The sequence below is a fragment of the Festucalex cinctus genome, chromosome 17 (genome assembly GCF_051991245.1).
Source record: "Festucalex cinctus isolate MCC-2025b chromosome 17, RoL_Fcin_1.0, whole genome shotgun sequence".
Classification (NCBI taxonomy): Eukaryota; Metazoa; Chordata; class Actinopteri; order Syngnathiformes; family Syngnathidae; genus Festucalex; species Festucalex cinctus.
Window position 1 is genome coordinate 9,584,362 of NC_135427.1, and position 25,233 is coordinate 9,609,594.

General features: G+C 42.4%; 1 protein-coding gene across 1 annotated transcript in view; it reads right to left on the reverse strand.

The window, feature by feature from the left end:
* Positions 1-25,013, reverse strand: part of dnah9 (dynein, axonemal, heavy chain 9) — an 82,044-nt gene extending 57,031 nt beyond the window's left edge. The window contains 30 exon segments of the mRNA XM_077503459.1: positions 169-312; positions 3,335-3,400; positions 3,788-3,938; positions 3,940-3,993; positions 4,508-4,533; positions 6,552-6,641; positions 6,644-6,715; positions 8,862-9,158; positions 9,288-9,422; positions 9,424-9,533; positions 9,688-9,930; positions 11,555-11,906; positions 12,030-12,161; positions 12,695-12,815; positions 12,817-12,975; positions 15,507-15,575; positions 16,503-16,546; positions 16,548-16,618; positions 17,435-17,585; positions 17,655-17,771; positions 18,081-18,248; positions 18,439-18,672; positions 19,165-19,376; positions 20,561-20,691; positions 21,719-21,877; positions 21,939-22,135; positions 24,323-24,412; positions 24,414-24,486; positions 24,775-24,839; positions 24,942-25,013. Coding sequence (XP_077359585.1) covers positions 169-312; positions 3,335-3,400; positions 3,788-3,938; positions 3,940-3,993; positions 4,508-4,533; positions 6,552-6,641; positions 6,644-6,715; positions 8,862-9,158; positions 9,288-9,422; positions 9,424-9,533; positions 9,688-9,930; positions 11,555-11,906; positions 12,030-12,161; positions 12,695-12,815; positions 12,817-12,975; positions 15,507-15,575; positions 16,503-16,546; positions 16,548-16,618; positions 17,435-17,585; positions 17,655-17,771; positions 18,081-18,248; positions 18,439-18,672; positions 19,165-19,376; positions 20,561-20,691; positions 21,719-21,877; positions 21,939-22,135; positions 24,323-24,412; positions 24,414-24,486; positions 24,775-24,839; positions 24,942-25,013 — 4,005 coding nt within the window.
* Between the last annotated feature and the right edge of the window lie 220 nt (positions 25,014-25,233).

Sequence of the window (25,233 nt, forward strand, 5' to 3'; positions counted from 1 at the left end):
CAGTGAAGAAATAACTGTCAGCTTGGAGCAAGTCAGCGCTTCTTCCAAAGAGGGGAGGAAAAAGAAGATGAAAAGATGACAAGAGAAGGCCGTTGACACCTTGAGACCAACATGGAAAGCGATATAGCATGAAAAAGTGGAAATGGAAACGCATCTGTGTGGACTCGCCTTGTCGTCCATTTGCTCAGAGCAGTTAAATACATCGACCGTGATGCCGAGCGCTCGCCCCAAGTCTTTGGTTGTCTCCGTCTTCCCTGTTCCTGCAGGCCCTGCCGGAGCTCCGCTCATGGTCCGGTGCAGGGACTGTAACATCTGGAAGTGAAGAAGATGCACATAATATCACCACAAAAAAACAACAACAAAAAAGACATCCGCGGTGAGATCAAAAGCCTCCAACTGATTCAACTGACTTGTTTGAGTGGAAACAAAGCGAGCATTCGTCCCCGTTTACAACAAATGATCTCCAATGTTGTTGAATGAAGCGAGTCAGTTACTGTCTGCTAGAATCGTGCCCAGTGAGAAATGAGTACCCACAAGAGTCATTTCTTACAGCTTCAAACCGTGGAGCACTTTATTTGTCTTTGTTTTGAGCATCTATTTCTAGAATTAGATTCACAAATCATTTAAATGAGAAGTCAACGCATTTTTGGGGGGGACAAAGTAGTCTAAATATGGAATTCTGATGAACCCCTTCAGACCTCCATTTTGGTGACAAGATTTTAGACTCGGGAAAACCAGGTCTAACTAGTGGTGTAACGGGATTTTGGTGGATTTCATCAAGGGTTAGGCCGACAGATTTGACACGCTCAGTGGACGTTATTGTGTTTCATTCATAAATAACACGGGGGAATCCCATCGTGGAAATCAATTCATTCAACAAATTAATTCAGTAATTAGCATCACTCTGGTGCTAGGTGCAAGTCGATTCTCCAGTTGAAGGATGAGGGATGCCAATTTGGCCAGATTAGCCAGTAAAAGGCTACAGTGCAAAATGGCAAAATCATTCTTCTCAAACCGGACAAACTTTTGAGACCAACGAGAACAGCAATCGAAAGTCAACCGCGCATGTCGACCATCAGTATACGAGTGCTCAAATGTTCTTGTGGATGATTGAACAACACACCACAGAGACGCTCCAACATCTTAGAAAGCGCTTTTATCAGAGGGGACCGCAACTCCATATGAATTTAGAATGGATGAGCAGCTTCCATGATAAGCTTGTATAACAGCCCAATTCAACGGCCCCAATATAATCCTTGCTCACGTACATTTCGTCATGTGAAGAAAAAGTTGCATTTCCCATGCAGCCGCGTCAGTACAAAATAACAAACTCCAAACTCCGCCGTTTGTATTCTTATGAGCACATTGTGCATAACCTCATTATATGATAATAGAATCAGCTTCTGTGCTTTGATTAGCATACAGGCTGATTAATAATAGCAGTGATTTCTTCTCCAACGTGACCTGACCAATTTAATATCACGAAAAGCAGCACGAGCGTGGATGTGAACTGATGGAGACAATCAAGACGTTATCGATCAGGGTGATAAACACAATGGCTTGATTTCAATAGCGGCGGAGCTGCGATTTGAATGAGTTGCCGCTTAAAAATTGATGTGTGGACGCAGGGAAATATTGGAAAGCGTCAACAGAGACCGAAAACGAGAGAAGACAAATGATCCCATCTGTGTATCAAGCGATTGCGAGTGCCAACGGGCTTCGTGGCGGCGCCGTGAAATATGTGCGCAAATCTCGCATTCTGTCATCTCGGAAGCTGCTTTTGAGTCCATTTCACAAGAAGGCGCAATATAATCGGTCTGTCGCATTTCTCTGCATCTGCTTTGTGCGCAAGTTAGATCTTCCTGACATGCATTCCGCGTGCTGCCGATATCGTTCCTGCTGTTATCGATTGACGAGAGTGATCCCTTTAGTCTAATGATACTGCTGAAGTATTCCGATATTCCCACGTTCCAAAATATTGCTGACAGTAGTCTGCTTGGCCGGCGTGTCCGGAACTGAAAAAGGAAAATATTTCATAAGACAGATTGATGAAAGCATGAGACAAAGAAGCCGTTTGTCCACGATCAAAATGAACTCCCAGCAAGGGCATGCAGCAGATGGCGAATTCTTGTGACAGTTTCTGCGGACAATTCCGGCTATCAAAGCTCATTGTTTCTGCTTTGTTGTGCCTTCAAATGGAATGCCGCTCAATGTGGCAGATCGGGAGGTGCGGAATCACGCTCTGCAGTTTGCCAAATGGCTCTGCAGGCAGGCATTCATCTCCGCCGTGTAAAAAAACTTGATCCGGAATTCTGCGGAAACATGCGCTTGGGACAAAACAAAACGGCGGTCAAGTTCCCCAGGTGAGTCAATCCACCAGCTTTTGCTTGCCACGGATTTCCGCTCTGATCCAAAAGAAGATGACTGGAATCTGTTTGTCTGATGTTTCCACTGACCAGAAAACAACGCGAGCGCATATTGTAGCCTCGTGATCGTGTAATTGCCTCGGGAGATGTTCCAGACTCATTTATTGGCTGAGATTGTTTAAACATGGCATAATCCGCAAGACGACAAACGGCACAATAACAACACCGGCCTCCAAAGTATATTGGAGATGTCGGATGTGATTGCAAAAGTAGTACAGCATGTTGAGATCATGTTTAAACTCTTTCAGAAGAAGTAAAAAGACACGTGCGACATGAATACTTGTTTTGTTTTTCTTCGGTTTCTTTTCTCACTGAAGAAGCATTTGCATGACAGATTGCACAGAATATTATTATTCCTCTGGATCAGATTGTTTTCATCTGCCAAATATTGATAGCTTCCTGATCATAAAGTATTAAAACATGTATTTAAACAATGATTATTATTATTATTAATAATAATAATGTGTGTCCAAGAATATATCGTGACCGTGGTGGTGTTTTTTGGGTTTTTTAAACTTTCCCGGTCAAAACTAATCCATGGTAATTAGGATTATTATACACCATTTTAATAATTTTATTAAATCAACCGGGCAATAAAAATCCAAAGATATTCACTAGGAAAATGTAATAATTGAAACTGTTCAGCAGGCACATTTTTGTACTTTTCTCGGTTGACCAAGTATCATATCGTTTATCATTTAGGTGAATATTTACTTTAGGATGTTCACAGGTGCTCATTTGAAACAATTAACTGAAATGTAATTGACAACCATTTTGATTTCCATATTCATATGTGAAAACCAAATGGCTGTTAAGATTGCATGACATAACAAAAGCGTAGCTGTCTGTTAAAGGTGTGATGACGAGTTGCCCAGATAAGAGGAGCGAAATTTGCAGATATTTGCAACGCTTCTCCTTCTCCTTCTCGTCCGTCTCAGCTGTGAAAGCCACACAAATGCCTGAGAATTCTCCACCTGAAAATCAAATAAAAATGTTTGTGGAAGAAAAGGCCCAAATATATATATTGAATACGTTTGGGTATGTAGGAATAATCATATACCGTCATATATAGGAGAGCGTCACAATTCTGCGTCAAATATTTACTCACAAAGAGGAAATCGCTGAGCTAATATTTGCTTGTTTAAGCAGCGTTTGTGAGAAGTTCTCTTTTGGATTCTCCACTCCACAGTGATCATCTTGTTGGCCTGGCGCCAATATCCAGTTTGTTTATGAGTGTGTTTCAAGGGCATTTCCTTTTTTGTATTGTGATTTATTCAAACGGAGGCCCGGCGACGCTTGCGCCGTCGTGATCTTTGATCATAAAGGGAAAACGACAGCCAGGAAGCATCTTGTCATTTTGCCCTCGCAATCATCTTGGCAACCGCATCTCTGGCCTGGACGTGGATAGTGCAGAGGGTCGTGACCTTCCGCCGGTCTCCAGGCGAAAGCTGGCCAATCAGCTGCGACACCTGTTTCTTACAAAACTCCTTTCGAGCGCCCTCGTTGCCTTCTTGCCATCCCCACGTCAGACGTCCACCAGATGTGAGTGCAGGTAAGTGGCACCCACCTGAGAGCCGACACTCAAACATGATCACTTTCAGAGGAAAAGCTTCCACTTCTGCGGCATTTGGAAACATAGCGACTGAAGGTGAAACACGCAAGCGGGAGCTGAGCCAAAAATAGTCACAGTGTATAGAGACAAAGGACGTCTATGTCGTCCATATATATTGTTGCTTTTACAACTTTTCTTGCATGATGAAGTTCAATGTCACTTTTATGAATGAAGCGCTTATTTATATCACACTCACACAACCAATATTTTTAGTGGTCAAAGCATGAAAAAGTCATTTGAGTAACATTCTTGTCATGTCAAAATAAGTCATCGGATGCAAATTTGTATTCATAAGTCGTGTTCCCCTGAATTAAAAAATGGCCCACAGAAAAGAGCACAAGTGTTCTTGTTAGTAAGGATGCAAATTAATCACGTCATAAAATATTCGCTAACTCGTTCTGTTTTTTAGTGGGCTCCCATAATTAACTCGAGATGTCATTTCTAAATATTAAGCGTGATGAGGGTTTACTTTCCATCGCCATCATATGGATTAGTCTGGAGATTACACAGAAACATGTCCAGACGTTCACATCGTTCAACTCAAATAATGTTAAAAGCCAATATGGCTACAGATAAAAGACGATATCATGCAATTATCTGAATGATCTCCAACAGTGCGCCTTGATAAGATGACAACAAAATGTTTATGATACTTGAAGCAATAATATTTTGCTGCGAAATGGTGACACGGTATTTCCGTTTAAAAGAGGAGGCAGCGACACTTACTGGGATAAAAAAACAAACAAAACAACAATTATTGTAACAGACTTGACTTCCTTTGGAAAGTTGATCTGGAAGTCCAAATATCGAACTGGCTCTCAGCCAAAGCCAACAGGGACGACGTGACGCTTGATGGATGAGATTGTATACCTTCATTTCATTACATTTCATGGCCGTATGCTTTTTTCTTTCATTATTAACATTAGAAAGATGAAGCAGGTCCCAGATGTCTTCTTAATAAAACATCTGTGGTCCAAATACGTCAAGAATCAAACATCGGCGCACCTTTCTTGAAATGAATCGACATTTTTCATCACAGTACATTGTTACATTTCCATGACGATTCCTTCGACTTTCTTTGGCGGTCGGCAAATACTTTCTCCGCCGTAAGTCACCTTCTGAAATGGAGTGCTGCTGTCATCAACACGTTTGGCCAATGGGAATTTCGGGCTTGAGCCCGAGCTATAATTTGACTCTACACAAGTGGAACCTGAGTAGAAGAAAGAGGAACAGCGGGACTATGAAAAAAAAGTGTGACTTTATAGTTTGCAAAATACGGTTGTAACTGCTGACTTAGGACTGAGCAATATTTGATGATTGATTTAGCTAGCATGTCACGCCGCCACCGGCGTGACGGCCCATGCTTTTATTTTTGTGTTCATGTTTCCTGTTTTATTTTGAATTTCTGATTCCCTTCTCACCCCAGGTCACTTGCCCTTCCTGCAGTTCACTAATTACCGGTCCCCGCCCATGATCATGTCCACCTGCCACCAATCAACCAAGACAATAAAAGCCACCTGCACTTTCCCCTCAGTGCCGAAGTGTCACACACAGTCAGTGCATGGAAGCGTCCCACAGTCCTCGAGTCCTTGTTCCCGGTACATTATTGTCTTGCCTTGTTTTTGTGCCCTTTTTCCTCCCTAGTGGAGCGCTTTTTGTTCTCCACCTTTTTGCTTCCCCGTTCTCCTCTCAGCTTGAGAGGAGACGCTGGTTGGCCGGAAATAAACCTGCTGCCTTGGTGGCTTACCTTATCCTGCGTCTGGGTCCTACTTTACCTCGCCTTGACATAGCAAAGGTGATCAACCGTCACCTTCCGATCTAATCAGATCGACATAACAGCTTGCGGGATTTAACAAAGAAAACTTTGGCCATTGTCGAGCAAAACATTTTTGTAAAAGCAGAATGTTGACATCCTCTTAGATTGTGCAGGTGTGAGTGTTGCTTTCATCAAACGGCCGTTGCTCTCTATGAGGGTTAATCCTCATATGACCGTGTCCGATAAAATGTGATCTAATAATCAAAGTCAAAACTCTTCAACTTCAAAGGAAGGAGAAAATGTTTCCATTTCACATGCAAACATCACAGGGAAGGTCGGAAAAAGTATGTGAACTTTTGCATTTAATAACTGAGCAATCAACCACCTGTTGTTGAGGATCAGACCTGTATAAGGGTGAGGAAGACTTGTTAACGATATTGGGAAGTCAGGTGTACATCTCGCTTTCGTTTCTTGGAGCCAAATTCACTACATTGACTTTTGTCCTTTGGCTCGTTAAGCTGCAATGATCAACTTGATCATTGATTTTTTTCCCCATCAAATGACAACAGGCACACCCAAAGCACTCAGCTTGGGGTTTTGTGTTTTTTCTGCTCCTTTCAAGTAACTCACCTTTGGCTATGTATGCGTGATTATTTGATTGAGTTACAGCCATGCTGCAGTAATTGCTTGATGTCATTTTATTTCAGCCGACAATCAGTTTATAAGGCATGACAACAACATGGCAAGTCCATTTGACCTGCCCAGAGCAGTCACAGGAGTGATTCAAAGCGACAAACTCGTCGTCGTCCTTGCTGTCCATGCCCAGACCGGCCTTCGAACGATTCCCCGATTCCCCTTTTCATCTGCTTCCAATCGTATTTTAGCCAGGTTGGCAAATAGTTTGGACGGACGCCTTTGGACCTGTGAACACGCAGACAAAGAAAGTCAAGCTTCAAGATAAAGACAGTTCATTTCTCTGCAAATGTTTTATTCCAAAAAAAAAAAAAAAAACGCCATCTTGTGCTCCTCGTGTCATCTTAAACAGATTTAATGGAAAATACAGAATAGATTTGTTTCCTGGAGCAAAACCGTGTTGACAGTGGAGAAGGGCAGCTGCTAAACCATGAGCAACATCGCCTCAGCATGGAAGCTCGGGGTACTACAACATGTTGACTCCAAGAACGTTGCTGAGAAACTGTCCTAAAGCAATTATAGTAAAGGAATGGCAATGCCAGGTGCATACATGTAATGTTTTAAAATGAGTTATTTCACAATACTTGATTGTATTTGTAGTTTGCATTATACTGTGAGGTATTTCTAATTTTGAAATAAATCAACAAAACATTTCAGCTTACATTTGTATCCATGTGCTTACTTTGTCTATTCATTTCAATTGTGTCGTGCTCATGTCAGCTGCTCGTATTATTTGGACTCGTCAATCGTCAATCTGTCCTCTTTCATCGGAAAACTGCTTCAAATATCAAAGCGGATGTTGATTTGTTGTGAAGGAGACAAATACAGCCACCGATACTTAAAAGCCATTCAACAGTCAAAAGTTAACGTTGTCTTTATAACGCCAAACATATCATATAATACACAAGACATTTTGAGCCCTCTATTTCATGAATATAATTTTTTCCGCCATTAAAACCCTGACGTATATGATCTGACACATGCATTGCATGGATAATCCATTAGATGGCAGTATCACCCAGCTGATGGCTTTTCCAGCGACCTTGCAAGACAATTGAGAAAGGAGACACATCCACACTTATTCCGTCTGTATCAAATATGACACAAACCAAAAGACATATGTGGAAGTTGAATTAAAAAAGAAAAGCAAAGAAATGTTTTTGTTTGTTCAAAAGGACCAATAAATATTCTATTTACAAAGAATCAACATTTTCGCTCGTGGTCCAGGCTTTATAGAGTTAATTTGATATTTGCATAACACAAGTCAACGTTTTGCCGTCCAAACCGACATTCAGGTGAAAAGCGGGCAGCACTGCAGTGATGCCGATGCGAGCGTATGGCTGCAGGCTCTGTCACCTGGCAACGGCTGCACCAATTGCATCGCGAGCTGCACCTCTGCAGCAGATGGTGGAATGTACACAGCGATAATGGCGGGAGAGAGAGAATTCCGTTGGTGGATGATGTGGACGTATTCCCAGTTCAACAGTTTCATGTCCAGAATGCAGACACGTTTCTAACATGATCCCGTTTCCTTCTTTTGATTGTTTACAGTCAAATCTCTCTCCAACTTTACCATATTTAAGTCAGGTAGCAATAGAAATATTTCTAACCCTAATTCCAATGAAGATGGGATGTTGTATAAAAAACAACTAGAAACAGAAGTTAATCATTTACTCAATTGAATAAACTATGAACTATTTCCTCAATTTTATCAATTATTTTATGAAATTACTGTATCAATGACTAAAAGATGCAGCCATATTTCTATTAGTTAAACATTTTTTCCACTTTTATGTTAACAAGAGTATGAAAACATGGGAAAAAAATATTTTATTGTACATTTAGAACAGAAATAAAATGTCCAATGCGATTCATTCCAATTAAAAAAATGGAAGCGCCTGACACCCGTATTCAAAACAGGTGTTTTTTTTTGTTTTTTTGTTTTTTTATGAGCATTAAGCAACTTTCCCAGACTTTTGTGGTCCGTGTCCCAGATTTTTTTTAACTTGTTTAAACCAAGAGAATATTTGCACACAAAAAAATAAAATCAATGTTTGAACAATAAATCTCTTGTCTTTGTAGTGTATTCTGTTGAATATCGGTTATAGAATAGGATTTGCAAATCATTGTTTGTTTTATTTGCGTTTTACACAATTGGTCAACTTCAATGGAATCGTGTTTTGTAGTAATGAAAAGACGTTTTATGAAAGGGCTGTGATGACGCATGATTGGCTGATAGGCTGCACTCGACCATTTTTTTCCTCCCTGAAAACTTACCCTAAAGTTTGCTCTTTTCCCATGACTATTACTTGGAACAGACTGCAGCGCATAAACAAATAATTGCTGCGCTTGAGAAAAGAAATAATGGAGCCACCTGGTGCGGGTTGCTCGCATTGGCAAGAATGTCGAAGAGCTCGGCTGAAGAGATGAAGTCAAAGCGAGGGAAGGCCAATCGCTTGATGTCCAGATTCTCTGCCGAAGCCTTTTGGCACAGAAAGACAAACAGCGGCAGCACGTTTGTGCGTTCGCCGCGCATCCCGACAGGCCAAACCAGGAAAAGGCGCAATCGCGCTCACCCGCACTGGATGTTCTCCACAACGTTGGGCGTCTGATGCCGCGAGTTCGCCAACGCTTTGAAATCGCCGTCAATCCCCTCCGAGCGCTTCGAGTCCTGCGGAAAATTCCACACGGGAGCGCATAAAGGGAGAACAAGAAACAGCCTTGACATCACGGGAGCGATTCAAACAACGAGCAGCGTTTGCCAACGGATGGATTGGTGGTGCAAAAGAGTGAAAGTAACCTCGGGCAGCTGCGAGCCAATGAAGATGCTCTCCAGGTGACTCCGTGTCCGTTGCACCTCAAACCAGATGGAGACGACGGCGTCGGCCACAGACGGCTTCCTCCATGACGCTTGATCCAAGAAGTGGGCCATGTAACTTTGAGGACATCAGGTTCTGCAGCTGGACCCGATTGTCTTCCAGCGTCTCGATCGGCTCCTCGTCTGAACGCGGCTGCGGCATTTGGCTCCGACGGCGGAAGCGCATACCTGGAACGGATCACGGGGCGCGTCAGAGAGAGGCCAAAACGACCGTCGTCGCATTTCGAACGGACGGACGCGTCCACGTGGAATAGGGTCACTGATTTCATTGCTCATGAGTGCCACATTTGGCTTCCCGTCCTCCTTTGGGCCTTTTACCCGCACCGGCGAAGCTGTTTGCATTCGGAGACGGTCACCTCAAACAAGATGGCCGATGCCACCGGGGAGGCCGTCGCCGCCTCCTGTTCGTGGATCTGCCGCTGAAACGTGTCCAACGTCTGGTGAGGATTCTTGCTGTCAAATCTGAATGGGTTCGCATCCGGCCCGGTTCCGGTCTTGTTTGGAGAATCGCGTCCGAGTTTCCTCAGCGCCAATCGCAAATGTGACTTCCAAGACACAAATTGTGCTATTAGAAGAGCGATTAGAATTCATTATCATGCTTGTAAGCTTCAATTCGCCTTGTCAGATGTGAGCGACTCGAGATTTCCTTTATCAGTGAAAAGACGGAGAAAGATGCCGTCCTCTGTCAAATATATCATCTTCATGTTTCACTCAAACATCACAAATATCGATGTCCATCGTGGATTCCGAGACTGTTTGTAAGTCCAAACGTATGACATTCTGTTTTTCAATAAAAAATATGAAGCAAATAAAGTCCAAATTATTTACATTATATACTGTACATTTTTTATCAGAATTAATCTTGAACATTTTATATCTGTTCGAAATGTGCAATAATTGTTTTCATACTCTTGTTAACATAAAAGTGGGAAAAATGTTAAATAGAAATATGGCTGTGATGTCGTTTTCAGTCAATAACAAGTGACAAAATGGCCGCCCTTTGAGATGGATAAAAACGAGTATGTCGGAACAAATGATGTCCCATTTTATGTCACGGATCTCTTTGATCATTGTTTACAAATACTGCAATACAATATTATTTTTAACACATTTTAAAGCCCTGAAATAAATGACAACTCTTGTCGATATTCTGTTTCTTATGTCGTGAAGTTATTGTGGGGACAAAAGTTTTAGCTTCTCAGCATTTCTAGGGTGGATTCAAAACAGCCCACTGACACATTTAGAGGTCAGCTTATTGAATTGAGAAATATTCGAGTCACAAAGCCACTGCAAGCATGTGGTATCTAATCCGAACTTTCTGCTGACATTGCTGCCATATTGTTCTGCGGCCTCATGTATGGAATCTCATTCTGAACCTGACGTCAACCATCGCTCAAAATGGTAAAAACGCCAAACAATGTCGCTGATTTTTGAGCCCAGCACAGGATGTGAGCCAAAAGGAAAAGGAGGAGAAGGAGGAAGGACGCAGTCGCAGTCGCCTGCGAAGAATTCCTGAAATGAATCCTGGTCCATCTTGACAGCAAACCAGTACAAATCCATCTCATGCCTGCTGCCAATAAAACACCCAAGTGACATATCACATCGCTGAAAACACGTCTTAAAAGAAGCTTTCCAAGGCTAGTCGGGTCATCGATTTAGGTTTGAGGAAGGACAACATTGTTGGTCTACGGAGGTTAAAACTGTGACCACACAATAACTCCTGTTCTTGTGTTAGTTTTCTCCTTAGATTAAAATGGAAGCATCGAAACTGCTCATATGGTTGGCGAGCAGGAGAGCAAGACAGGCATGAAGTCGAAAAGGCAAATCAATGAAAGAAAAAGAAAAATGGGCATTCAAAAAAGCCGACAATCCAGATTGAAAGTAGCAAACGCACAAAGGACAAGACGGGCTAATGAAGCAACAACGCGGAACCAAATACATACCAGCTCATGAACGCAACCTAAAAAATGCTGAATTTCAACTGGAGGTGTCACTTTGTGCTATCATTTGGATTATAAAAGTCAAGCATCTCAATCCATTTGTGTATTTCAGAAAAAATGCTGGTTAGCACACCTGCCGCCCAGGACTGAGGAAGAAGCCACTTTTTGTCTGAGCGCGTACGTACGATGTCGTACTTGGAACATCTGACCTGCATTGTCCAGGAAAAACGTGCGTTTTTGACTGATCACATCCATCGATGAGCATGTCGTCAATGGATTCCACGGAGGCTTTCCACTCATCTGACGAGGGTTCCCACATAAAGAGCTCAAGATTCCTCTGAGCAAAGAATTTGGGAAAATCACAATCACGTTGTTCGTATTTGAGGAAATGAATCTTCGCACCAGACGATCGTATCGGAGAATAAAAACCATCCAGACTCAGCAAAGCGTCTTTTTTGCCCTCCTTCCTGTCAAACAATGGACTCGACCAGGACTTGGTACAATTCTGGATCTCGTCCACGTTGCCTTTGATCTTCTGGAGTCGGCTTTCAACTCTTGAATATGCTGCCAAATGTCTACGAGTGGGAAAGATGTGAATGTGCTTGTGGACACATCAGAGCTTAAAAATTCTTTCAAAATGTCTTTGCAGTATTCCAGTTGCTTCGCAAAGATTGAGGAGTATCAAGCTAAACATGATTGGACAATATATTATTTTTTTTCTGGCAGTCAGGAGGTTAAAAGGTCGAGCGTCCCCATCTTGGCTCTTCCAGCTCAGAATCTCTTCGGCTTGTCTTCACTGAGCGTCAACATCACTGAGCTTCCCCGGCTGCAGTCGCGGCTCAAATTCAATTCAAACTAAAGTACAGTACTGTAAAAGTGATTTTAAAAAGCATCACAAAAAAAGATAATTCATTCAATATCACTCCTATAAAAGGCACAAAGAAACGAAATGTCATTTTGTGTGCGGACATGCTACTTTGTTTCCTTTTTTTTTTTTACATATTTATGCTCTGCAGCCATTATGTCACTTACAAGTGTTTGAACCCACCAGAAATAAAAGTGCAACCTCACAACATATTGGCAAAACTAAGATGTGGTGTCACGTGACTGTCCAAAATGCCCGATACAGCAAAACATATTGATAAAAAGTGCTGTAAAATGAGTGAAATGAAGGCGATTGCAATCTGTTCCAATCGTTTGCCCCCTTCAACAACGATGGAATTGTGGCCGTAATCGCTTAAAACAAACGTGTCGAATGCCGCATCGTCACATCAGCTTGAATTATTGTACAGAATGTCCCGACCAAATAAAATGACGGTTGGACAGCTACCAGATGAATATTATAAAATGAAAAGTCGATTTTTGGATTTGCTGAAAATGTATGGAGACCTTGTTGTTGTATCGTCCTGCAGCAGGTTCCAGGCTGGCCACCAAGTGCCACAACTGCCATCTGGTCGTCGAAATGTGCACGGAATCACGAATCACTTCAGCCCGTCGGGCCTCCAGGCACGATTTCCTGTACACATGTTGTGCCGTATGCCGTATGAGTTATGAAATAAAGATGGCAACCGATATCGTGGGGGAGGACGCAGATTAAGGGCAGGCTGAGGCTGTGATGACAACGGCCGTCAACGGTCCTCGTCCACGTCTCGTACAGGCTGACGCGGTATCTGAAATAGTCAAGTGGAGAATCGTGCAGCAGCATCGTTTGACGGTCGGATGAGGAGAAACTGCGCTTCATCCGCAAGACGCTGAGGACAGACAATACGACAGGCCTCCATTCGACTGTAGCAATCTGGAAATAGCAACTATGCTTATTGGATTTCTGCCGTGAGCTTCATTTCCTGATCGTGGCACGGCAGACGCAGAAGCAATCCAACGTCTCGCTAATGGCCATAAATCATGCGGCGTTTTGTCAGCGGGGAGGAACGAGTCAGGACGCACGTCCACATCATGACTGGAATGTTCACAATGACGACGGCAGCCGTGATGATTCTGAAATGGGACGTCAACAGGTTGCATAGAGATCATCACTTCAGGTCCATTTTAAAATCAATTCTAATTTCATCTAAAAAAAAATGCTAGAATGATTTTGCTTGGTCCAATATCATAAAAGTTCAATAAATCATCACAGGGTTACAAATGTGATTTCATTTTATTAGTCCATATTATTATGACATAATTATTCTTGGCACATTCATGCTAGGCTGGCCCAAAATTGCTATTGAAATTATGCACAAAAAGAGATACTAAGATTTTTGTCCTCTTTCTTGTTTATGTTATTTTCAGTTGATGCCATGGGAAAAAAAAATGTGCAGTGAAATTCTTATTATGGCCCCTCATCAAACTAGCTTGGAATGAGCCCAGTTGCACGACACATTTATTGGCCATTTGATTTGAGTGCCCAATTTCAAAAACATGCACATTTCTGTTCTGACGCATTCCAAGAAGGCACATTTCATCTTGCAATGTAATCTGACACTGAGCAATTAATCAACATTCAATTTCAAATATTACACACAAATACTGCATAATCGTAAAAAAAAAAGAAAAGAGATTAATACAAATTTTTGGGAGTTGTTTAAATTTGTACATTTGCTCGTTTTTTATTTTAAAATAACTCTTTTTAAGAAATTTTGTTTCATCCAAAAGGAACTTGCATAGTCTTTATTGTCTTGTACCCCAAAAATGTTTTTTTGCCAACTGTCATCATGGGAGTGGCACGAACTCCACCTGCCTCCCGTTTTCTTCCTTCTCAGGTGCCAGTGATTAGCTGACGTGGGGCACCTGGCCCATTGCTTCACCTGGCCCATTGCTTCACCTGGGCCATATTAAGGCGTGCCGACGCGCGTTTCCATTTGTTTACTTTCTGTTCCACATCGTTCAACACGCACCACAATATGTTTTCACACGCTTACATCATGTACACGACGGAGATTACAGACAAGACACACGCTATTGTTTCGTATCTTTTGACTTTGCGTTCTTATTTGTCATAAATTGGTTTGATGACTTTGCACAAACGGTTTCCCCTGTTTTTTGTCATGGCTTTTGAGTCGGGTCATGACACAACACAAATAACTCAATAAATATTATACGAAATTCTGTTTGGTCAGAAAAGGAACTTTTTTTTTGCAAATTGGTCTTAATATTTTCTCACGTTGCCAGCAAGAAAAATGATGGCGGTATCGGTGTTTTGACAAACTGTGGAGCTTGTACTGCTCCCTTCAGCCGACCTTTTTTACGTCGGACCAATCGGGCGCTGCTTAGGGCGGGACCGAAACCAATAAAACCAGAAGAGCAGTTGTGAACAAAAAGCATTTGAAATGTTTGTGCAATGATTCCACCTTGAGGAGACATTCAAGCTTGAAGTGGTCGATGTGGAGATGAATTGCAAGCCAAAGTGAGCAATAAAGAAACAGAAGACTTCTTTCTTTTTTCTTATTGGCTCTTTCATAATTCAAAGCAGCAACGAGACGATGAATCTTGCGGGTTCTGATGTGAAATGTGGCCGAAAAGGCGACGGCTCACTCGGCATCGGCGAGTGGCGAGATGATGAGACTCCTGTGAGATCATCGACTGAGCAGTGTCCCGGTAATGAGAAGATCAATCGTGCCTGGAGCCGCATGTCCACGTTGCGTTCCACGCCGGCTGCTTCGTAAACCAACAAAATGGCCTCTTTTTAGCATCTGATACACGCTCTAAAAAAGGAGTCCACGCAACCCTCGTGACACCGAGCGGCATTTGCACATCATTACAATATATGAATAATATGATTCACTATGATCAATATGTCATTTGAATAACATGTACCTACTGCCCGAAGCCGGCTGGGATGGGCTCCAGCATCCCCGCGACCCTTGTGAGGTCATAGCAGTTGAGAAAATGGATGGATGGATGGATGAATCATAATATATCAAGAATATACACATCAGGCATTCATTTTGCAGTTGTTTATGTCCTACTTCTCAATTTGACAGAAAACAGGCAGATTTCATTCTTGTATGGCAGGTGGAACGCTCGTGCAAAAATGCAAGATGGCCGTGCGTTATTGAGTGAGCCAGTGTATAATCCTTCTTCATCATTACAACACTTTGACTGTCAGTTGTGTTCAATCTCCCTTTCGGTCCCTTTCTCAGCTATATGTAACATGGCTGCATGATGACATGTCGTGCAAAATGCAAAGATGAGATGCTCCAACCTGTCAAGCAGTTGCATCAGTTCCTCATACTTGTGGATGAGCCAAACTCCTTGTGTGGACTCCAAGCACCTGCCTCGGACAACAGTTGGTCACAAGACGAGGTTAGGGAAATTCTCTTCAAGGTAATCGGGGTTTTAAAATTTGCAAAATATGGATACAAACACTGGAGGAAGCAAGACTATCGAACCTACAAAAAATGGGAAAGGAAAACAATTATGGAATTTAGAAAAGTGAATGGAGAATGTTGTCCATTCAACCACACTCGAAATCTGTTGGATCAAAAATAACCCAATAAGGGGTCAAAAAAAAAAGGGGACCGACCCCAACTTTTTGAGTTATTCATTTAATTCAATTTGTTAAATGATTGAACACAAAAAGTTAGGTCACAAGGAATAACCCACAAAACGAGCCCAAAATAATGGCTTACTTTTGAACAAATCCCCCCAAAATTGGACTGTTTTGTACAAATCAAAAATGTGTTGTTGTTTGTTGTTTTACCTATATTGGGTTAATTTATTTTGTGGAAAAGATGCAAGTCACTTGTTGAGTTTACTTGATGAATCAACAATGAATGGATTAAATTCTTATTCATCCACCCAACAAGACGGAGCTGGGAAACATAATTGGCTGAGGGCACTGATTGGTCAAGGGAAGGACGACGTTAACCATGACGAGACAAGCGGAGAACTCGGGAGAAAACACTACAAACGCACACGGAACCAAAACATGACATTTTTTGTGTTTCATCCAAATAAGACAACATCGGTTTTTACTTTGATAAACGATGACCAAACCGGTAGCAAAGTACACCTTCGTTTTGAAATCACTGTACAAATACAAAGTAGGAAAAAGGCCAATCACTGGTTAAGAAAGAGAATTCAGGGGAAAATCAACTTGAATGCAAAATTCAAATGAATCGCATCCGTCGATGAGATTGTCAAAATGTTTGATGCTTGTGTACATTTGCTGTCCGTGTGAAGACGAGAGGGCGCTCACGGGAAGGAGAGTTGCCTGAATTTGGAGAAGGGCGTCGGCATGCGTCCGCATGCGCCGCTGGGCCCATCTCAGCCCTCCAGCGACTGCTGGCAGATTCTTATTCACTGGAGCGGAACCTGCGGTAAAGTAGCACAACTACTATAAAGACGGTGACTGAGTACAATTAGAAGTGCATTATTGTTTCAGCATTATTCCTCCAAATGAAGGCCCAGAGAAGAGAAGAGAAGAGAAGAGAAGAGAAGAGAAGAGAAGATGTTCCCTGCTATTGTCACCGAAACACCATCATTTTTATCTGCATGTTCTTGTAAACTCTTTTGTGCTATGCTAATTAACATATTCTGTACTCAGCTGGGGGGGGCACCACTGTGAAATTCATTCATTCACCCATTCAGGTGTTTGAAAGTGGGGCTAGCTTGTGAAAAACTTTTTTAATGACACTATTAGGGTCAATTCTACTTTTTGATATTGCGGTCGAGGTACTCGTCCTAATTTGTGAGAATTCAACTGGCTGAAAAAAATCCATATTTATAAGTATCCCTTGAGGAGGTCGAGGCAGCAATAATATTCGACGCAAGAGCTTTATGGTCCTTGGATCTGTTGAAATGTGCTACAAGAAATAATAATAATAAAAATACATACATAATCATGTCGGTGATCACGCTAGATTGTTTGGCCTACCGATCCGTGCTCCATACTTCAGATTAATATGCATGTGCAACATGAATTCACATATGGTGTTCCACAGGGTTCAATTCTTGGGCCTCTGCTGTTTTCATGGCATCTGTATCTTAGCAGAATGTGTACATGACGATTCATCCATTTTGTGAACCGCGTATTCCTCACAAGGGTCGCTGGAGCCTCTCTCAGCTGACTCCGGGCAGTAGGCGGTCCAGGGGGGCAGACCCTGGACTGGTTGCCTTCTTAAAACTTACCCAGCTCATTTGCAATCTTAATATGTTGATGGTCGAGGAGTTTGCAGCCGTCCAGGTCCTCGTCAAACATTTCTAGTAAGCGTGAGTATCTGTCCCGAGCAGCTTGAGCTACGAAAGGACGCTCCAACAAGCCCCCAAACATATCCAGAACCTGCAGGCCATGAAGAAGAGAAGAGAAGAGAGGATCCGGTGAATTTGCATACGTGTCGCGTTCCAATACCTTGAAGGCGTGCTCCAATCCTGGAGCGTCGTCAAAGGCCTGACAGAAGATGGCGCCGAGTCTCCGGTCTGCGTCGGCCGCCAACAATTTGAAGTCCCGCACGTCTTTCTCAAACTCCTGCAGGGCCGAAAACACAGCCAGGAAACCACGCAGCAGTGTGACATCACATCACATCGCAGATTCCTTCTCACATCTCACTAAGTCACAAGCATCCAGTCCAAATTGCCAACTTGGTATGACAAGCCAAGTCAATTGCTTCGGGACGGCGACGACGTTTTGGCCTGCAAAAGCGAGCTCTGGAGTAAGCTGCCTCTTGTGCGCTTTCAAGTGTTCAGGGTTGAAATTGCTTGTGCGCTTTGCGCCTCAAAACGCTGCACTAAAATGGAGGAGAGGCTCCGCAGGAAGGTGAGATCCAGAACTCCTCACCTGGTTGTCGAGGTCCAAACAGTCACGGGGCTTCTCTGTCAACATGTCCAAACGATCCACAAACTCCTGGTGGAGTAGCTGGACCTGTTTCTTGAGCACTCCACCTCTCACACCTCCGATCTCCAATTTCTCAAGCTTGAAGAAGTCCACTGCTACCAAAAGGATGTCCTAGATTGACAGAGAGTGCAGCAAACCATACAATTGTCACATCTCATCGTCGACCTCAAATTAACGTTAGTATTGTTTCCGTTCACTAATAAGCGAACCGCCAGGCTTCCTGTTTTGTCTCCCTCTGCTGTTATAATTCATGATGTTTTTTTGGAAAGACAAATTCCTGGTGTGTTTTTCCGACTCTTACTTGTATGGACATGAGTCTGTCGATGAAACGATCAAGTCCAGAGAAGACCAAAGTGGGGGGGAAATCCCACGGCTTCACCAAGTTTCCATTCTTCTGGTACTGGCCCAGATTGGACCGGCGGTCCTCAAAGGTGCTCTTGAAGAGCTCCAAAATTTCCAAGCATGTTTTCACCTTCGGAAGACTCTCAAAAACTTCGCCTTTGAGAAGTTCCTCTGGCGTCAAATAAGCCACAGCCTGTTTTGGGACAGAAAAACAAACAAATTCAAACTGTTCAAACTTAACTGCAACTACAATCACATACATATTTCGAAAATATCATAACTGAGCATTATTTTCGTAGGCTACATGAAGAGTGTGCAAAGTATAGCGGTGTGAGGGTGTGTGTGCTCATTTTATGTTCTGATTGCCGAGACTAGACTAGAAGTCAAAACAAAGATTCTTCTTGAAAGAGTAACGTCCAACAAATCTTTGCTTTTGCCTTAAAAGCAGCAAGGGAGCTTGAATGAGGCTTTTATCTGAACTTCGGGGGGAAAAAAAAACAAAACCTCTCAACCGCTCTTTAATGGACTAACAGAGCACTCGGTTTTCACGGGCCACCCATCTACTGACAGGTGCTTATTTCAGAAACCGCTTTTGCCGCAGGGAAAAAAAACAAACAACAAACTGCCCTCAAAGTTTGTCCATGGAATAAATACTGTGCGCCAGGGGAACGAAACGATGGCTGACCTGCTGCATGAGGAGGTTGCACGTCTCTTGCAGCAGAACAATGAGTCGCGCTGGAGTGTTGTAGTGTCCAGAGTTGGCCCAAACAAGACACACCGTGTGCATCAAGGCGCCTATCTGACATCTGACGTGGGAAAACGGACCATTTTCCATGTCCTCAAACAGCCGCTGCAGTGGCGTCAAGTGGATACACGTGTCCCGGGCCTCCTCCACGGCTGCCAACATACGTTTGGCCCATGTTTGCGCATGCGGTGCGACCAAAAGGAAAGAACAGATTTGGGACTTTATTTTGAAATACATTTCAAGACAGGAGTTTGTATCATCTACAAAACAGTCAATTCTTTAAATAAAGTTATCCTTCGACCGCATCATGTGGCATGACCTGAAAAAAAGTATTAAGTCATTGGCTCCCAAAAACGTATAAATACGTTATATTGTAGTGACGTTTTCACATCTCCCAAAGACGTAGTTATACGTTTTTGTTTTTATGCTAGAGCATACATAAGCCTCACAACTGCAAAGAATGGTTGAAGAAATTGTAGTTATTACACAAACAGCCAGCAGGTGGCAGCAGAAAAAAGCCTCAGAATTCTAAATAGATTTGTGAATAATGATGAAACTTAGCTCGATTCTAATACTAATTGCTGCAAAATGGAAACAGATAGAAATATACTTTTGTTTCCTGATGAAAGAAGAGACTTGAATGTTTCTGTTGGTAGGCTCCATTTTTTGTTTTATAGCAATCAACACAATATTCTGTGGGACTTGCAAAATCAGTCAAAATCCAATAAAAACAGCCGGGAGCGAAGGGGATTGCGAAATGTGAAAATGGCGGCGAGTGAATTGGTTCATTTTGTATATTCATGAGAATTTTACTTGTGTGGCGAGCTAGCTTATTTGTTTAGATGGCTAATTGTTCAACTCACAACTTCCATTCAAGTAAATATGTGGTGCAACCATTGTACAAAACTTTGCACGTTAGCTGTATTATATAGCAAAATTGTACAAAGTAGATAATAGTACAAAATAATCAAGAATACATATGTGATTTGTTTTTATATGAAATTAATCAAGTTAGCAAAATCCTTTTCCGTCAATCTCCACACACATTTCAAGACAGTTTATACCAGCGCTTCTCAAGTATTTTTTGTTACGGCCGCACAGGAAGAAGAAAATATCCCGCCCCTCAACCCCAACGCGACTATAAATAGTGTCATTTGCCAATAAAACTGTCGAAGAGCTACTCCAAGTGTGCAATTCTCTTGCACACTATGAGAATGACAGCGCCACTGCCACCCACTGTAGAGGATGTGCAATTACACTATATTCTAGTATGTCAAAAAAATTCACAGCCAACTATATTATTCCGTATTATTTACTTTCTTCAGTCTGTAATTACCTGCAAGGACTTCCCGTCGGATGTTTTGAAAAGCAGCGGAATAGCTGCTCTCAGCAGCATCGAGCAGCATCTCCATTTTGTTGCCTTTGTGCGATGTTAACTGGGAGTAAATGTACTCCAAATCAGCAGATCTTAAAGGCCAAAGTAGACGGAGAACACAAAAGGTCACATTTGTCTGCCTTTCACTACTTCTGGAACTCGGATCATTTATGAATAATTGTAAAGGTTGATTTGCACTGTCGACGTAACAATGAGCATTTGAATGAGCTGATTCAAATGCTCATTTTCATTTGCTCGGTCAATTAATCACAGGAGAAAAATAGATTTCTGTCTGGCTATACAATGAACAACCTCATGATTGCACTAATATGCATATTGTGGCAATTTATTCTCAAAAGCAAACCTTTCATTTTACAAAAGGTGTCAAAGTAGGACTTTTTTTTTTTTTAAACCCATAAATACTGTCAAACATGTTTAATACAACTACTTTGTACTAGTTCACACGTAAATACAGACAGTGAGATTTGGAAGGTCTTTTGGGTCGAGTTCTGTCATGTTTTGGTTGTGTGGGGGTGGGATTTTCTTTTCTTTTGCTTATTTATTCCTTGTCTCGTTATGTGTAATCACGTCCACCTGAGTGCGTCTTCCCTTCCCAGCGTGTTGACCAATCAGCTTCTTGTATCTCGCCCAGGTGTCTGTTGTTTTCTCGTTACCATGTGGATTTAGTTAGCCTGCTTTCTTTCACTTCTTGTTGAGTCATTGTTGCTGTTGCTGTCATCTCATCTTGTCCATGTCATGCCTTGTTGCTCTCGTGTTTTCGTCACTATAGTTTGTTTTTGACCTTGTTCATTTGTATTTTTCATTAGTTCCTGGTTTACATTTTTTGTTAATTAAATCCCCTTTTTTTACTTGCATCCCTGCCTTGCCCTGTTTTTGTGTAATAAAATAAAAAAGCCAAAAATGTAGCCCTCAGAATAATCATAAAAATACTAATAATAAAAGCTTCTTTTGTGCCAAATGAGCAATTTTCATGTGAAAGATTGGAAAGATGCGAAGTTGTTGGCCCACAATTGAACTCTGCTCTGTGAGGTGCATTGAATGCGTTTGTTGGAGGTTGAAAAGTGGAGATTTGCTCTCCGTGGAAACGCATTTGCTGACCTGTTCTTCCAGAAGAGCAACTCTGCGCGCGGTGTGAGCTTTTTGCCTTCAAGCAAAGCTTCTGCCGAGTCTTTTGTCAGCACTGCGCCGATCTGATGGCTCCACTCAATCACGCTTGACTCCAAGGAGTGGATGACGCTCTTCTCTGTGGTTGCCCCCCTAAGACATTTGACGGGTCTTTGTGAATGGAAATGCGGCGCATGATCATACGCTCGCTTACCTGCTTTCTGTCCGGAAGGCGGCTTGCTCCGCACTCTCCAAACCAGCGGTCAAGGGCAGCCGTGTCTTGCCGTGCACTTGGCCTGACGTGACCAACACGTTGCTCTTGAGGGAGCGGATGACGCGCTTGACATCTTGGGCCACCGCCTGAGGCCACTCGGAATGGTTTCGACTGTTGCTCAGCAGTGGGGCCACAACCTACAACCAGGCAACAAACGGCACTGGAAGGACCAATGACTTTGAAGAAAAAGTGTTTTCAAGCTGCAGTGTTGAGCCTGAGGAACCCAAAGTGACTTTGTTTTCCGCAGACTCCAAATCTCGACAAGTTGAAAAGGACACAACTGAGTGAAAACAATTTGTCCAAACCGTTTCAAAAATACAATCTGCTGCAATTTATTCCGATTGTGTATATTGGTGTTTTTCAACATTTTTTGAGCCATATGTTGTTGCCAGAGTTGTCACTTAGTTTATTGTAATAAGTTTGCATGCGAGGGAAAAAAAAAAACGAGGCTACCAACTCCGCTATCAATTTGGTGGTGACAATCTTTGCCTAACTGTCCACTTTCAAGCTTGCAAGTCAACTTCCCCGATGTGAGCAAGCCACATGCTATGCATGGTCATAAAAAAGAGCAACTTTCCAGCCGATTCCATCGGATCCGATTCCTTTTCAATGACCTACCCACAATGCACCACGCCGCTACCCATAATGCAACTTGAATTCCAGATGCGCACTTTGCTCTTTGTGAGCAGGTTTTCATTTCTGCTTTACATTTGTGAGTTGAGTTTGTTCAGAAGATGACAAATCTGAATCTTGCGATGTGGTCGCAACTTTTGAAGAACTCTCATTACCTTCTTTGCGGTTTTTCCTCAGGAAAGTTGCCCGTTTGTGTGTTATAAATAGTTCACAGTCGTGTTTCGAAGGAATGGATTTTTTTTTTTTTAAAAGACTGTATAATAGTGTTTTTTTTTTTTATCTGAAGTATTTGTTGAGTGCAAGATAAATTTAACCACGAATGAGCCTTTGGGTCGCGAGTAGTAGCAAAAAAACAAAACTGCACAAAGTTCCTTTAAGAATAATTATAATTTACATATTTTTGTTGACAAAAATGTTTTCTTTTTTATCTGTTTTGTTTTCATTTTGATTTATTTTGTTAACTACTACAACCTTGCTTGGGGAAACAGCAGCGTTGTCACCACACAGCAAAGTTTCAATCCAAAAAGAAAATAATGGAAGATCGCTTTCGCTGTCTTTCGCTGTCTTTCGCTGCCAGTGACTTTGCTTGAGCTCAGCATGTTTCCTTTCCTTTGACCTCCACTCATATTTGGGTTAGGGTCCGGCTTCAAATTTTGCAGTTAGCAAGTTTCTTTTTCACACATTTTAGGGCAAGCGATCTATCATCACCATCTGACATCACTAATTCTCTTGTATCAAAGTACAATGGAACTACCTACTGCCACCTATTGATATGGAAGAGTAATTACACGGTGACTCTGCTAGTCAGCGCAGACACTCGACAATGGCGCCTTATTGGAGTATAATAATTCATTTGTTTTCCATTTAAAAAAAAAAAATGTTTTTAGGCCAATTAGATGAAATGTGATCATTTTGCAACCCTGCTGTATAATGTGTAGTCGTGTGTTCTGCAGCAGTCGGGAAGCCCAGCGGGCCATTGTTGCCTCTCCTAATTTCAGGTTATGTTTCATCGATTGCGGAAAAAGTCAGATGCCTGAGGTGCATCTTGGCCTTTGGCTTCTGTTGAGCTTGAGCTCGATGAATTTTGCCTGGTGATAAGTTGCCAGAAGTCACCAGAAATCAACTGTAACGTCATGTGTCTCCTGCAGAGTTAAATCTTTCATTCAGTTGACACAACAGCTTGTGCAGTTTGAAATGTTTTTTAGTTTGTGTTGTGTGTGAAACGAACAACAAATGTCCTTTGGAAGACATTTTAGAAGATTAACATGAGCACATCACTGCTCGGTCGCCGACTATTTTGCTTGAATGTGAAAACAAGGTTATTTGAATGAGTAGCTCTTTATGTGAGGATCATCAGTGAGCGTCTGCCATTCACCCCGTCAGCAGCTCGGACCCCCGAGGTCACGGTGCCCTTCGATAAATGACTTGCACATTGTGAGCGCCTGTAAAACACATTCAAATCATCAACTAATTCAGTCAGAAGTGGAGGAGGTTCCATTGTGACGTGTAAAGCAAGAATAGCAATGATCTCACGTCACGTGTGGCAGCTTTGAACGAAAAGAATAAATAGGTGAAAATGTATAAACACCATCAAATCTAAAGTCAATTGTCTAACATAAATAACCAAGTCAAGTGCAGATAGCTGAAAAGTCTCGTTCAGTCCAGTGACTTGCTTCTACTTTTCCACTGACCTCCTCGATGAGGGCTGCAAAGTGGTCGAACGGCGGCGAGGAAGACAAGTCACCGCACACCAAGTTGCCCTCCATGCGTTCGGCAGTCAGGACTTGTTTGAGTCCTCTTCACAAAGTTTGAGGAGTTGAACGTGAAGGTGGTGATGGGCTGCAGCAGTCCGCTGGTGAGGTTTGTCCAGGAAGTTCTCACCTTTGACTTGGAGAGTCTTCAATCAAGTCCAGTCTTTGGTCCTCAGCAGCAGGCGACTCGTCGTTGGTGAATCGTGTCGCGCAAGTAGGAACTAATTGTTTGCATTGATGAGGACGTTGCCAGGGGGGACCGGACTCGGCCGGGGCATCCCATATCCTTTTCTCTGGACATGTCTGGACATGTGCTGCCGTTGTCAGCTTGGGGACTTTTGTTTGAGAAATGGGAACGTCGCATATATAAATCCTCATGAATGTAAAAGAATCCATTAGCGCCAATCAATCTTGTGTGGAACCGAAATCTGCAGTTACAGCCAAAAGAATTCTCGGCCTACAATTATAGCAACTATTTGTATATTTCAAAACACACAAATGCCGATATGTAATTTGTAGCTTTGCTGTAAGCTCATCATTTTCAATGCAAGTGCAGAACTGGATGAATGTCGAGTCTGAAGTCGTAGTCGCCATCAGGGAAATCTCCAAGTGTCTGCTGCATACAACACATGCAACTAGTCTGACAAATGTCATTCGTTACACTTTGTTCCACACTAACACAAATATGCAAAGTCATATTTTGTGGGCTAAATCATATCTTCAATCCCGAAGTTCAACCTCTGACCGGCAAAATGATGATTTGAATGAGTTTGACTGTGGAGACGTTTTCAAAGCTGCTCCCCGTCGACTTGCATTATGACTCAAATCATTTCTTGTTGGAGTTAATTGAT